This window comes from Hemibagrus wyckioides, linkage group LG21, assembly GCF_019097595.1.
Source record: "Hemibagrus wyckioides isolate EC202008001 linkage group LG21, SWU_Hwy_1.0, whole genome shotgun sequence".
In the NCBI taxonomy this organism is placed as follows: Eukaryota; Metazoa; Chordata; class Actinopteri; order Siluriformes; family Bagridae; genus Hemibagrus; species Hemibagrus wyckioides.
The window spans coordinates 20,973,186-20,988,734 of NC_080730.1; the positions used below are offsets into that span (position 1 = coordinate 20,973,186).

Sequence of the window (15,549 nt, forward strand, 5' to 3'; positions counted from 1 at the left end):
GGTGTGTGTGTGTGTCTCAGGGAGGTGTGTGTGTGTGTCTCAGGGAGGTGTGTGTGTGTGTGTGTCTCAGGGATGTGTGTGTGTCTCAGGGATGTGTGTGTGTGTGTGTGTCTCAGGGAGGTGTGTGTGTGTGTGTCTCAGGGAGAGGTGTGTGTGTCTCAGGGATGTGTGTGTGTGTGTGTCTCAGGGATGTGTGTGTGTGTCTCAGGGATGTGTGTGTGTGTCTCAGGGGTGTGTGTGTGTGTGTGTCTCAGGGATGTGTGTGTGTGTGTGTGTGTCTCAGGGAGGTGTGTGTGTGTCTCAGGGATGTGTGTGTGTGTGTGTGTCTCAGGGAGGTGTGTGTGTGTGTGTCTCAGGGAGGTGTGTGTGTGTCTCAGGGAGGTGTGTGTGTGTCTCAGGGAGGTGTGTGTGTCTCAGGGATGTGTGTGTGTGTGTGTCTCAGGGAGGTGTGTGTGTGTCTCAGGGAGGTGTGTGTGTGTCTCAGGGAGGTGTGTGTGTCTTAGGGAGGTGTGTGTGTCTCAGGGATGTGTGTGTGTGTGTCTCAGGGAGGTGTGTGTGTGTGTCTTAGGGAGGTGTGTGTGTCTCAGGGAGGTGTGTGTGTGGCTCAGGGAGGTGTGTGTGTGTGTGTCTCAGGGAGGTGTGTGTGTGTGTGTCTCAGGGAGGTGTGTGTGTGTCTCAGGGAGGTGTGTGTGTGTCTCAGGGAGGTGTGTGTGTGTCTCAGGGAGGTGTGTGTGTCTCAGGGATGTGTGTGTGTGTGTGTCTCAGGGAGGTGTGTGTGTGTCTCAGGGAGGTGTGTGTGGATTTGGGCTGGACATCGTCATAATGTAGTGTTCTTATTCTCCCTTTCCTCTGGGCTTGGATTGTTGAAGGGTGTGTGGGTGTGTGGGTGTGTGGGTGTGTGGGTGTGTGGGTGTGTGGGTGGGTGTGTGGGTGTGTGGGTGTGTGTGTGGGTGTGTGGGTGTGTGGGTGTGTGGGTGTGTGTGTTTTCGAGCTCTAACCTGTACCTTGCTCTTAGCTCTGATGAGGTCTTTTTCCTTATTGCAGTAGTGTTGCAGCTCCTGCGTACTGATTGGTCTGTGAGGGTTGATTTCCCCCCCAGTGAGCACGCTCAGATTGCAGCCCAGGTGGAAGAGATTTCTCACTCTGTTCCCATGACGTCTGCCCCCTCGGCAACGCTGCCGTCTCTATGGATACCACACCCAGTGGGGAGTTTTGGGAAGAATTGGGGTGTCATTTAATGGAAAAATAACACACACACACAGAGTGGTGATGTTAGTCATCTCAGACACATGCACATGTTTTTTTCTTTCGTCAGCAGCTCTGAATTTTATTTTTCTGGGTCTAGTGATTCAGTGAGTCAGAGATTCAGTGACTTAGTGAGTCACTGTCAGTGAACTAGAGGGTCAGTCAGGCAGTGATTCAGTGGCTCAGTGAATCAGTGCATCAATGAATTGTTAAGTCAGTATGTTAGGGAGTTGAGGGTCAGTCAGTAGGTCAGTGAATTGATTCAGTGAATCAGTCACAGAGTCTGTGGGTTGGAGAATCCTGGAAACAGTGTTTCAGTGGAATTAAAGAGTCAGTGATTCAGTAGGTCTGATATTCTTTGAGGCAAGTGAGTCAGTGATTTAGTGATTCAGTGATTCAGTGATTCAGTGAGTCAGTGATTTAGTGATTTAGTGATTTAGTGATTCAGTGATTTAGTGATTCAGTGAGTCAGTGAGTCAGTGATTTAGTGAGTCAGTGATTTAGTGAGTCAGTGATTTAGTGAGTCAGTGATTTAGTGAGTCAGTGATTTAGTGAGTCAGTGAGTTAGTGATTCAGTGATTCAGTGAGTCAGTGATTTAGTGATTTAGTGAGTTAGTGATTCAGTGAGTCAGTGATTTAGTGATTTAGTGATTCAATGAGTCAGTGATTTAGTGAGTCAGTGAGTCAGTGAGTTAGTGAGTCAGTGAGTTAGTGAGTTAGTGAGTCAGTGAGTTAGTGAGTCAGTGAGTCAGTGAGTCAGTGAGTCAGTGAGTTAGTGAGTTAGTGATTCAGTGAGTTAGTGATTCAGTGATTTAGTGAGTCAGTGATTTAGTGAGTCAGTGATTCAGTGAGTCAGTGATTCAGTGAGTTAGTGATTTAGTGAGTCAGTGATAATGTCCAGATAAAAGTCTATGAGGGTGAGTGGGTTTGAGGTGGCAGCAGAACTGCACACTGAACCGCACACTGAACCGCACACTGAACCGCACACTGAACCGCACACAGAACCACACACAGAACCGCACACAGAAGCACACTGAACCGCACACTGAACCGCACACTGAACCGCACACTGAACCACACACAGAAGCACACTGAACCGCACACTGAACCGCACACTGAACCACACACTGAACCACACACTGAACTGCACACAGAAACACACACAGAAACACACACTGAACCACACACAAACACACACATAAACACACACTGAACTGCACACAGAAACACACACTGAACCGCACACTGAACCGCACACAGAACCGCACACTGAACCGCACACTGAACCACACACACAAACACACAGAACCACACACTGAACCACACACAAACACACACTGAACTGCACACAGAAACACACACACAAACACACACTGAACCACACACTGAACCCAGAACTACACACTGAACCCAGAACTACACACTGAACCCAGAACCACACACTGAACCCAGAACCACACACTGAACCCAGAACTACACACTGAACCACTGAACCCAGAACCACACACTGAACCCAGAACCACACACTGAACCCAGAACTACACACTGAACCCAGAACCACACACTGAACCCAGAACTACACACTGAACCCAGAACCACACACTGAACCCAGAACCACACACTGAACCACACACTGAACCACACACTGAACCACACACATAAACACACACTGAACCACACACATAAACACACACTGAACCACACACATAAACACACACTGAACCACACACTGAACCACACACTGAACCACACACTGAACCACACACAGAACCACACACTGAACCACACACTGAACCACACACTGAACCACACACTGAACCACACACAGAAACACACACTGAACCACACACAGAAACACACACTGAACCACACACATAAACACACACTGAACCACACACTGAACCACACACTGAACCACACACTGAACCACACACTGAACCACACACAGAAACACACACTGAACCACACACTGAACCACACACATAAACACACACTGAACCACACACAAACACACACTGAACCACACACATAAACACACACTGAACCACACACATAAACACACACTGAACCACACACATAAACACACACTGAACCACACACTGAACCACACACTGAACCACACACTGAACCACACACAGAAACACACACTGAACCACACACAAACACACACACAAACACACACTGAACTGCACACTGAACTGCACACTGAACTGCACACTGAACCGCACACTGAACCACACACTGAACCACACACTGAACCACACACTGAACCACACACTGAACCACACACTGAACCACACACATAAACACACACAGAAACACACACAGAAACACACACTGAACTGCACACTGAACCACACACACACACACATAAACACACACACAAACACACACTGAACCACACACAGAAACACACACAGAAACACACACTGAACCACACACTGAACCACACACTGAACCACACACAGAAACACACACTGAACCACACACTGAACCACACACAGAAACACACACTGAACTGCACACTGAACCACACACAAACACACACACAAACACACACATAAACACACACATAAACACACACTGAACCGCACACAGAACCGCACACAGAACCGCACACAGAACCGCACACAGAACCGCACACTGAACCGCACACTGAACCGCACACTGAACCACACACTGAACCACACACTGAACCACACACTGAACCACACACTGAACCACACACATAAACACACACAGAAACACACACAGAAACACACACTGAACTGCACACTGAACCACACACAAACACACACATAAACACACACATAAACACACACTGAACCACACACAGAAACACACACAGAAACACACACAGAAACACACACTGAACCGCACACTGAACCACACACAAACACACACACAAACACACACACAAACACACACATAAACACACACAGAAACACACACAGAAACACACACAGAAACACACACTGAACTGCACACTGAAACACACACTGAAACACACACAGAAACACACACAGAAACACACACATAACCACACACAGAAACACACACTGAACTGCACACTGAAACACACACAACCACACACTGAACCACACACTGAACCACACACAGAAACACACACAGAAACACACACTGAACCGCACACTGAACCACACACAAACACACACATAAACACACACATAAACACACACTGAACCACACACAGAAACACACACAGAAACACACACAGAAACACACACTGAACCGCACACTGAACCACACACTGAACCACACACAAACACACACACAAACACACACATAAACACACACAGAAACACACACTGAAACACACACATAAATACACACTGAACCGCACACTGAACCGCACACTGAACCACACACAGAAACACACACAGAAACACACACAGAAACACACACTGAACCACACAGAAACACACACAGAAACACACACAGAAACACACACAGAAACACACACTGAAACACACACTGAAACACACACAGAAACACACACAGAAACACACACTGAACCACACACTGAACCACACACTGAACCACACACAGAAACACACACTGAACCACACACAGAAACACACACTGAACCACACACATAAACACACACTGAACCGCACACATAAACACACACTGAACCACACACTGAACCACACACTGAACCACACACTGAACCACACACAGAAACACACACTGAACAACACACACTGAACCACACACAAACACACACACAAACACACACTGAACTGCACACTGAACCGCACACTGAAACACACACTGAAACACACACTGAAACACACACAACCACACACTGAACCACACACTGAACCGCACACTGAACCACACACTGAACCGCACACTGAACCGCACACTGAACCACACACTGAACCACACACTGAACCACACACTGAACCACACACATAAACACACACAGAAACACACACTGAACTGCACACAGAACCGCACACAGAACCACACACTGAACCGCACACTGAACCACACACTGAACCGCACACTGAACCACACACTGAACCACACACTGAACCACACACTGAACCACACACTGAACCACACACATAAACACACACAGAAACACACACAGAAACACACACTGAACTGCACACTGAACCACACACAAACACACACATAAACACACACATAAACACACACATAAACACACACTGAACCACACACAGAAACACACACAGAAACACACACAGAAACACACACTGAACCGCACACTGAACCACACACAAACACACACACAAACACACACACAAACACACACAGAAACACACACAGAAACACACACTGAACTGCACACTGAAACACACACTGAAACACACACAGAAACACACACTGAAACACACACAGAAACACACACATAACCACACACAGAAACACACACTGAACTGCACACTGAACCACACACAAACACACACATAAACACACACAGAAACACACACTGAAACACACACTGAAACACACACTGAAACACACACATAAACACACACTGAACCACACACAGAAACACACACAGAAACACACACAGAAACACACACTGAACCGCACACTGAACCGCACACTGAACCACACACAAACACACACACAAACACACACATAAACACATACATAAACACACACAGAAACACACACTGAAACACACACTGAAACACACACAGAAACACACACTGAAACACACACAGAAACACACACTGAACTGCACACTGAACCACACATAAACACACACATAAACACACACAGAAACACACACAGAAACACACACAGAAACACACACTGAACTGCACACTGAAACACACACTGAAACACACACTGAAACACACACAGAAACACACACAGAAACACACACATAACCACACACAGAAACACACACTGAACTGCACACTGAACCACACACAAACACACACATAAACACACACATAAACACACACAGAAACACACACTGAAACACACACTGAAACACACACAGAAACACACACAGAAACACACACTGAAACACACACATAAACACACACATAAACACACACAGAAACACACACTGAAACACACACAGAAACACACACTGAAACACACACAGAAACACACACAGAAACACACACTGAAACACACACTGAAACACACACTGAACCACACACTGAACCACACACTGAACCACACACATAAACACACACAGAAACACACACTGAACCACACACTGAACCACACACTGAACCACACACTGAACCACACACAGAAACACACACAGAAACACACACTGAACCACACACTGAACCACACACAGAAACACACACAGAAACACACACAGAAACACACACTGAACTGCACACTGAACCACACACATAAACACACACATAAACACACACTGAACCACACACAGAAACACACACATAAACACACACTGAACCGCACACTGAACCACACACAGAAACACACACAGAAACACACACTGAACCACACACTGAACCACACACTGAACCACACACTGAACCACACACTGAACCACACACAGAAACACACACTGAAACACACACATAAATACACACTGAACCGCACACTGAACCACACACTGAACCACACACAGAAACACACACAGAAACACACACTGAACCACACAGAAACACACACAGAAACACACACAGAAACACACACAGAAACACACACAGAAACACACACTGAACTGCACACTGAACTGCACACTGAACTGCACACTGAAACACACACTGAAACACACACAACCACACACTGAACCACACACAGAAACACACACAGAAACACACACAGAAACACACACAGAAACACACACTGAACTGCACACTGAACTGCACACTGAACCGCACACTGAACCACACACTGAAACACACACTGAAACACACACAACCACACACTGAACCACACACTGAACCACACACAGAAACACACACAGAAACACACACAGAAACACACACTGAACTGCACACTGAACTGCACACTGAACTGCACACTGAACCACACACTGAAACACACACTGAAACACACTGAACCACACACAGAAACACACACAGAAACACACACAGAAACACACACTGAACTGCACACTGAAACACACACATAACCACACACTGAACCACACACTGAACCACACACTGAACCACACACTGAACTGCACACTGAACTGCACACTGAACCACACAGAAACACACACAGAAACACACACAGAACCACACACAGAACCACACACTGAACCACACACTGAACCACACACAGAACCACACACAGAACCACACACAGAACCACACACTGAACCACACACAGAAACACACACAGAAACACACACACAAACACACACAGAAACACACACTGAACTGCACACTGAACCACACACAAACACACACATAAACACACACAGAAACACACACAGAAACACACACAAACACACACTGAACTGCACACTGAAACACACACAGAAACACACACTGAACCACACACAAACACACACAAACACACACATAAACACACACTGAACCACACACAGAAACACACACAGAAACACACACTGAACTGCACACTGAAACACACACAGAAACACACACTGAACTGCACACTGAAACACACACAGAAACACACACTGAACTGCACACTGAAACACACACAGAAACACACACTGAACCACACACAGAAACACACACTGAACTGCACACTGAACCACACATGGAGGTCACTAGGGGCAACACAATCAGCTTCATTAATATTAATTATACAAGTGCAGATTAATTAGTGTTCATCAGTGAGGGAGCTGAGAGCAGATGAGGTGTGTGTGTGTGTGTGTGTGTGTGTGTGTGTGTGTGTGTTTCTGTGCAGATTTGTTCTTCCTGAACAAGTCCTCTGCATTTACAGGGAGCTGAAGATGATGTTCAGTGCTGAAGGGAAGGAAGATTAGATCGGAGTTTATAAATGTGTTATAAATGAAATGTTGATGGGGAGAAGAGGAAAGAAAGAAAGAAGGAACAAAAGAAAGAACAAAGACATGTGAGGAACAACGTCACTGTGCTAACATTACAGGGAGACGGTGTGTGTGTGTGTGTGTGTGTGTGTGTGAGGATCTTGACTTTCCCTTTGAACCTCTCTGCTGGTGTATGTAGGTCACGGCTCTTTGCCCTGGTTACTGATACACTCTCTGATTCCCTTTGAAGTCCTCTCTCTCCTCACGCTCCTCAGCATCCCTCTCTCTCTCCTCACGCTCCTCAGCATCCCTCTCTCTCTCTCCTCACGCTCCTCAGCATCCCTCTCTCTCTCCTCACGCTCCTCAGCATCCCTCTCTCTCCTCACGCTCCTCAGCATCCCTCTCTCTCTCCTCACGCTCCTCAGCATCCCTCTCTCTCTCTCCTCACGCTCCTCAGCATCCCTCTCTCTCTCTCCTCACGCTCCTCAGCATCCCTCTCTCTCTCCTCACGCTCCTCAGCATCCCTCTCTCTCTCTCCTCACGCTCCTCAGCATCCCTCTCTCTCTCCTCACGCTCCTCAGCATCCCTCTCTCTCTCCTCACGCTCCTCAGCATCCCTCTCTCTCTCCTCACGCTCCTCAGCATCCCTCTCTCTCTCCTCACGCTCCTCAGCATCCCTCTCTCTCTCCTCACGCTCCTCAGCATCCCTCTCTCTCTCTCCTCACGCTCCTCAGCATCCCTCTCTCTCTCCTCACGCTCCTCAGCATCCCTCTCTCTCTCTCCTCACGCTCCTCAGCATCCCTCTCTCTCTCTCCTCACGCTCCTCAGCATCCCTCTCTCTCTCTCCTCACGCTCCTCAGCATCCCTCTCTCTCTCTCCTCACGCTCCTCAGCATCCCTCTCTCCTCACGCCTCCTCAGCATCCCTCTCTCTCTCTCCTCACGCTCCTCAGCATCCCTCTCTCTCTCCTCACGCTCCTCAGCATCCCTCTCTCTCTCTCTCACGCTCCTCAGCATCCCTCTCTCCCTCACGCTCCTCAGCATCCCTCTCTCTCTCCTCACGCTCCTCAGCATCCCTCTCTCTCTCCTCACGCTCCTCAGCATCCCTCTCTCTCTCTCCTCACGCTCCTCAGCATCCCTCTCTCTCTCCTCACGCTCCTCAGCATCCCTCTCTCTCTCCTCACGCTCCTCAGCATCCCTCTCTCTCTTTCCTCTCACGCTCCTCAGCATCCCTCTCTCTCCTCTCACGCTCCTCAGCATCCTCTCTCTCCTCACGCTCAGCATCCCTCTCTCTCTCACGCTCCTCAGCATCCCTCTCCTCACGCTCCTCAGCATCCCTCTCTCTCTCACGCTCCTCAGCATCCCTCTCTCTCTCCTCACGCTCCTCAGCATCCCTCTCTCTCTCCCTCACGCTCCTCAGCATCCTCTCTCTCTCTCACGCTCCTCAGCATCCCTCTCTCTCTCCTCACGCTCCTCAGCATCCCTCTCTCTCTCTCACGCTCCTCAGCATCCCTCTCTCTCTCTCCCCACGCTCCTCAGCATCCCTCTCTCTCTCTCACGCTCCTCAGCATCCCTCTCTCTCTCCTCACGCCTCAGCATCCCTCTCTCTCTCTCCTCACGCTCCTCAGCATCCCTCTCTCTCTCCTCACGCTCCTCAGCATCCCTCTCTCTCTCTCACGCTCCTCAGCATCCCTCTCTCTCTCCTCACGCTCCTCAGCATCCCTCTCTCTCTCTCACGCCTCAGCATCCCTCTCTCTCTCCTCTCACGCCTCAGCATCCCTCTCTCTCTCTCTCTCACGCTCCTCAGCATCCCTCTCTCCCTCACGCTCCTCAGCATCCCTCTCTCTCTCCTCACGCTCCTCAGCATCCCTCTCTCTCTCCTCACGCTCCTCAGCATCCCTCTCTCCCTCACCCTCCTCAGCATCCCTCTCTCTCTCCTCACGCCCTCAGCATCCCTCTCTCTCCTCACGCTCCTCAGCATCCCTCTCTCCCTCACGCTCCTCAGCATCCCTCTCTCCCTCCTCACGCTCCTCAGCATCCCTCTCTCTCTCCTCACGCTCCTCAGCATCCCTCTCTCCCTCACGCTCCTCAGCATCCCTCTCTCCCTCTCCTCACCCTCCTCTGCATCCCTCTCTCTCTCCTCACGCTCCTCAGCATCCCTCTCTCCCTCACGCCTCAGCATCCCTCTCTCTCTCCTCACGCTCCTCAGCATCCCTCTCTCCTCACGCCCTCAGCATCTCTCTCTCTCTCACGCCTCAGCATCCTCTCTCTCTCTCCTCACGCCTCAGCATCTCTCTCTCTCCTCACGCTCCTCAGCATCCCTCTCTCTCCTCACGCCTCAGCATCCCTCTCTCTCTCCTCACGCTCCTCAGCATCCTCTCTCTCTCCTCACGCTCCTCAGCATCCCTCTCTCTCTCTCTCCTCACGCTCCTCAGCATCCTCTCTCTCCTCACGCTCCTCAGCATCCCTCTCTCTCTCCTCACGCTCCTCAGCATCCCTCTCTCTCTCTCCTCACGCTCCTCAGCATCCCTCTCTCTCTCTCCTCACGCTCCTCAGCATCCCTCTCTCTCCTCACGCTCCTCAGCATCCCTCTCTCTCCTCACGCTCCTCAGCATCCCTCTCTCCCTCCTCACGCTCCTCAGCATCCCTCTCTCTCTCCTCACGCTCCTCAGCATCCCTCTCTCTCCTCACGCTCCTCAGCATCCCTCTCTCTCTCCTCACGCTCCTCAGCATCCCTCTCTCCCTCACGCTCCTCAGCATCCCTCTCTCCCTCACGCTCCTCAGCATCCCTCTCTCTCCCTCTGAGGAACATGATGAGGAACAAGGGGATTTTTATTTTTTGGATAAAGATCCAGACTCTCACTAATTAGTGCTGTTTAGTGTGCAGTGTACTGTAGTAGTATGTAGGGTGTAGGGTGTGTGGTTTGGGACACGCCCACAACATTGCGTGACATCTCCTGTGTTTTTCTGCTCATGTGTGAATTTTTGAGTAGCTCTAAGTGTCTGAGTGAATAAAAGTGTGTGTGTGTGTGTGTGTGTGTGTGTCTAAGCACTCTTTTACTTCATTATTAATGAATTTCTATCTACTTCCTGATAACAGGAGAGTGTGTATGTGTGTGTGTGCGCTTGTGTGTGTGTGTGTGTGTGCGTGCGTATGCGTGTGTGTGTGTGTCTGTCTGTCTCTTCTGTCCTTTCTTTTTTCCCAGCAGCATTATATGATGTAACGCTTCTGACTGTCTGTCTTTGTGTGTGTGCGTGTGTGTTTATGTGTGTGTGTGTGCGTGTGTGTTTGTTTGCCCTCTAAATCACTGGTGTCCTGGCCTGTGGCTGGAGTCCAGAACTTCACACAAAGCTGATCACTGATGAAAAGTGTGTGTGTGTGTGTGTGTGTGTGTGTGTGTGAATGAAGGATGTGTCTTGTGTGTCTTGTGTTTGCAGGATGTCTTTGATTTGATTAAACGTGGTGTGTGTTTGTTTCCCTTCTGTTTGTGTATAGACTGTCTTCCTTGTTCCCATAAACAGCAGAGTAATGTTGTGTTTTTGGGTCCGTGCCCCTCTGGCTGCTGCTGTGTGTGTGTGTGTGTGTTTGTGTGTGTTTTTGTGTGTGTAGGTGTGTGTGTGCATGTAGGTGTTTGTGTGTATTTATGTGTGTGTATTTGTTTGTGTGTGTAGGTGTGTGTGTGTGTGCGTGTGTGTGCGTGTATGTGTTTGTGTGTAGGTGTGTGTGTGCGTGTAGGTGTGTGTGTGTGCGTGTATTTGTTTGTGTGTAGGTTTGTGTGTGTGTGTTTGTGTGTGTGTGTGTTTGTGTGTGGGTATGTGTGTGTGTGTATGTGTGTGTGTGCATGTATTTGTTTGTGTGTAGGTATGTGTGTGTATGTGTTTGTGTGTGTAGGTGTATGTGTGTGTGTGTGCGTGTATGTGTGTGTGTGTATGTATTTGTGTGTGTGTGTGTGCGTGTATGTGTTTGTGTGTAGGTGTGTGTGTGTGTGTGTGTGTGTGTGTGTGTGTGTTTTTGTGTGTGTAGGTGTGTGTGTGCATGTAGGTGTTTGTGTGTATTTGTGTGTATTTGTTTGTGTGTGTAGGTGTGTGTGTGTGTGTGTGTGTGCGTGTGTGTGCGTGTATGTGTAGGTGTGTGTGTGTGCAGGTGCAGATCTATTCAGGTTAGTGTATGTGTGCAGTAGATGTGTGTAGACATGTGTGCACAGACTATGTCAGGCAGGTAGAGTGTGTGTGCAGATCTATTCAGTGTGTGTGTGTGTGTGCGTGTATGTGTAGGTGTGTGTGTGCGTGTATTTGTTTGTGTGTAGGTATGTGTGTGTAGATGTGTGTGTGTATGTGTGCGCAGACTATTCCAGTGTAGGTGCATGTGTGTGCAGTATTTATTCAGGTGTAGGTGCATGTGTGTGTGTGCAGACAGGCAGGCAGATCTATTCAGGTGCATGTGTGCATGTATGTGTGTGTGGTTCAGGTGGCTCAGGTGTGGGCACAGTGTGCAGACTGTGTATGTGTGGTGTGTGCATGTCTATTCTTGTGTGTAGGCATGTGTGTGTGCAGGTGTGCAGACTGTGTGTAGGCAGAGAGTATGTGTGTGCACAGACTAGGTGTGTGTGCGTGTATGTGTCTCAGTGTAGGTAGACATGTGTGTGTATGTGATCTAGGTGTGTAGAGGTGTGTGTGTGTGTGCATATGTGTGGCAGATCGTATAATCTAGGTGTATGTGTGTGTGTGTGTGTAGGTATGTGTGTGTAGGTAGAGACTGTGTGTGGTGACAGATGTGTGTGTAGGTGTGTGTATGTGTGGCAGTGTACAGACATGTGTCTAGGTGTGTGTGTATGGCAAGGCAGAGTACAGGTGTGCAGATGCAGGCATGGCAGACATGTGGTCTCAGGTAGAGAGGTGTGTGTGTGGCAGTACAGGTTTGTCTAGGTAGAGATGTGTGTGCAGACAGATCTAGGTATGTGTCTAGGTGTAGAGGTGTGTGTGTGTATGTGTGTGTTTAGGTAGAGAGACAGGTGCAGACAGATCTAGGTGTGTAGGTGTGTGTGTGAGACAGGTCTAGTGTAGGTGTGTGTGTGTGTCTAGGCAGAGAGGACAGGTGTCAGGTGTAGGTGTGTGTGTAGATGTAGGTGTGTGTGCACAGGACAGTGTCTAGGTGTAGAGGTGTGTGTGTGGTGCGTATGTAGACGTGTCTAGGTAGAGTGTGTGTGTGCGTGTATGTGGTGTAGTAGTGTGTATGTGTGTGTGTGTAGAGATGTGTGTGTGTGTGTAGGTGTGTGTGTGTATGTGTGTGTGTGCAGGTGTGCATGTGTTTGTGTGTGTAGGTGTGTGTGTGTGTGCAGACAGTGTATGTGTTTGTGTGTAGGTGTGTGTATGTGTTTGTATGTGTCAGGCAGTAGGTATGTGTGTGTATGTGTTTGTGTGTAGGTATGTGTGTGTATGTATTTGTGTGTGTAGGTGTGTGTGTGTGTATGTGTGTGTGTGCGTGTATGTGTTTGTGTGTAGGTGTGTGTGTGTGTGTGCGTGTATGTGTTTGTGTGTAGGTATGTGTGTGTGTGTATGTGTTTGTGTGTAGGTATGTGTGTGTATGTATTTGTGTGTGTAGGTGTGTGTGTGTGTATGTGTTTGTGTGTAGGTATGTGTGTGTATGTATTTGTGTGTGTAGGTATGTGCTCTTTTTCTTACTCCCTACTCCCTACAAACCTCCAGGTGCATTATGGGTGTTGTCTACCTTATAAAAGTTACCATTAGAGCCTTGGAGGATATTCCCTCCCTGTTTTTTTGCACTATGTAGTGAATAGTGAGTCATTTTAGACACACCCTTAATGTCATCTACACTTCCTAGGGTTCATCAGGTAAGGACCCTTGACAGCTCCACTACATCCCTAGCAGCAATAGAGGGAAGGTTAAGTGACAGAGTAGAGAAGGGTGGAGCTTAATTTACATTTGATCATGTGACATAATCACTAGTTTAACATAAAAACATAAAAACTAAATAATACATAGATACATAAATAATATCTCTCTCTCTCTCACTCACTCTCAGATGGTGTTCACTCAGTCTCGGCTCAGTGTTTGCTGCAGGTCACCATTATCACAGATGAAATGCTCTCTAACAGCATCACGCTCCGATTGGCTAACACCTCCCAGGAGCGCTTCCTCTCCGTACTACTGGCCGAGTTCTTGGAGGGTGTGGCCAGCGTGCTGTCTGCTCGCCGTGACGATGTCATCATCTTCAACGTCCAAGACGACACGGACGTCAACGCCGCCATTTTGAACGTCAGCCTGTCCGTGTTCCGATTGGGCGACAGGCTTGTGGGTGGGGCCTCTCACCTGGGGCCCATGGGGGCGGAGTTTATAGGTTCGGAGGAGCTCCAGGAGCGTCTGTACCTGAACCGGAGCCTGCTGGCACACATTTCCTCTCAGCAGGTCCTGCCGTTTGACGACAACATCTGCCTGCGCGAGCCGTGCGAGAACTACATGAAGTGTGTGTCGGTGCTGAAGTTCGACAGCCTCGCGCCATTTGTCACCTCTGACACAATCCTGTTCCGCCCCATTCAGCCAATCACAGGCCTCCGCTGCCGCTGCCCGCCCGGATTCACCGGTGAGTTCTGTGAGACCGAGATTGACCTGTGCTACTCAAACCCGTGTGGGAACCATGGCGTGTGTCGCTCTCACGAGGGCGGCTTCACCTGCGAGTGTCTCGATGACTACACAGGTGAGTCTGGGAGATGGGCAGGGCTTAAACTCTCAAAGTGTATTTTGTGTGCTTGTATATGTGTCTCACAAAGCAAACACAAGCTGAACAACACGTACACACACACACGTACATACACGTACACACACACACGACTTACTGCCATTTCTCCAGTTTAATGAAGCTCTTAATCAGAGAGCCACATAAAATAAAGAATTAAGTCCAGCAGGCCAGAGAGTGGAGGGTGACGTGAGCTTGGAAGAGTAAATCTCTCTCACACACTCAACAAACACACGCGCACACACACACACATATAAACATGGCTTGATGAAACATCACAGATTTTCACACACAGAACATCCTTCTTCAGATGTTAGAGTGCTGTTTGGAGTAGAAATTTATAACTTTATAAATTATAGAAATAAATAAAACAAAAGAAGAGATTGTGAGTTACTCTGGTCACTTGTTTAACTCCACACCTACTGGATTAGCCTTCAGGCTAACCTAGCTAAGACTGTGAGTGTGTAGCCTCCACACTGGCGTCAGACTGCGTTAGGAGGCGTGGCCTAAAGTCAGGTCAGGAGGGGCTCAGGTTAGAATAAACTTCATTTCTATATCTATTTAATTTTTAATACAAAGGGAATTTTATATGTGG

General features: G+C 48.5%; 1 protein-coding gene across 1 annotated transcript in view; it reads left to right on the forward strand.

The window, feature by feature from the left end:
* Window positions 1–15,549, forward strand: part of celsr2 (cadherin, EGF LAG seven-pass G-type receptor 2) — a 94,297-nt gene that overhangs the window by 13,135 nt on the left and 65,613 nt on the right. Inside the window, exon 2 of the mRNA XM_058374123.1 lies at window positions 14,244–14,915. Within this exon, the coding sequence (XP_058230106.1) occupies window positions 14,244–14,915 (672 nt within the window). The remainder of the gene's footprint in view (window positions 1–14,243; window positions 14,916–15,549) is intronic.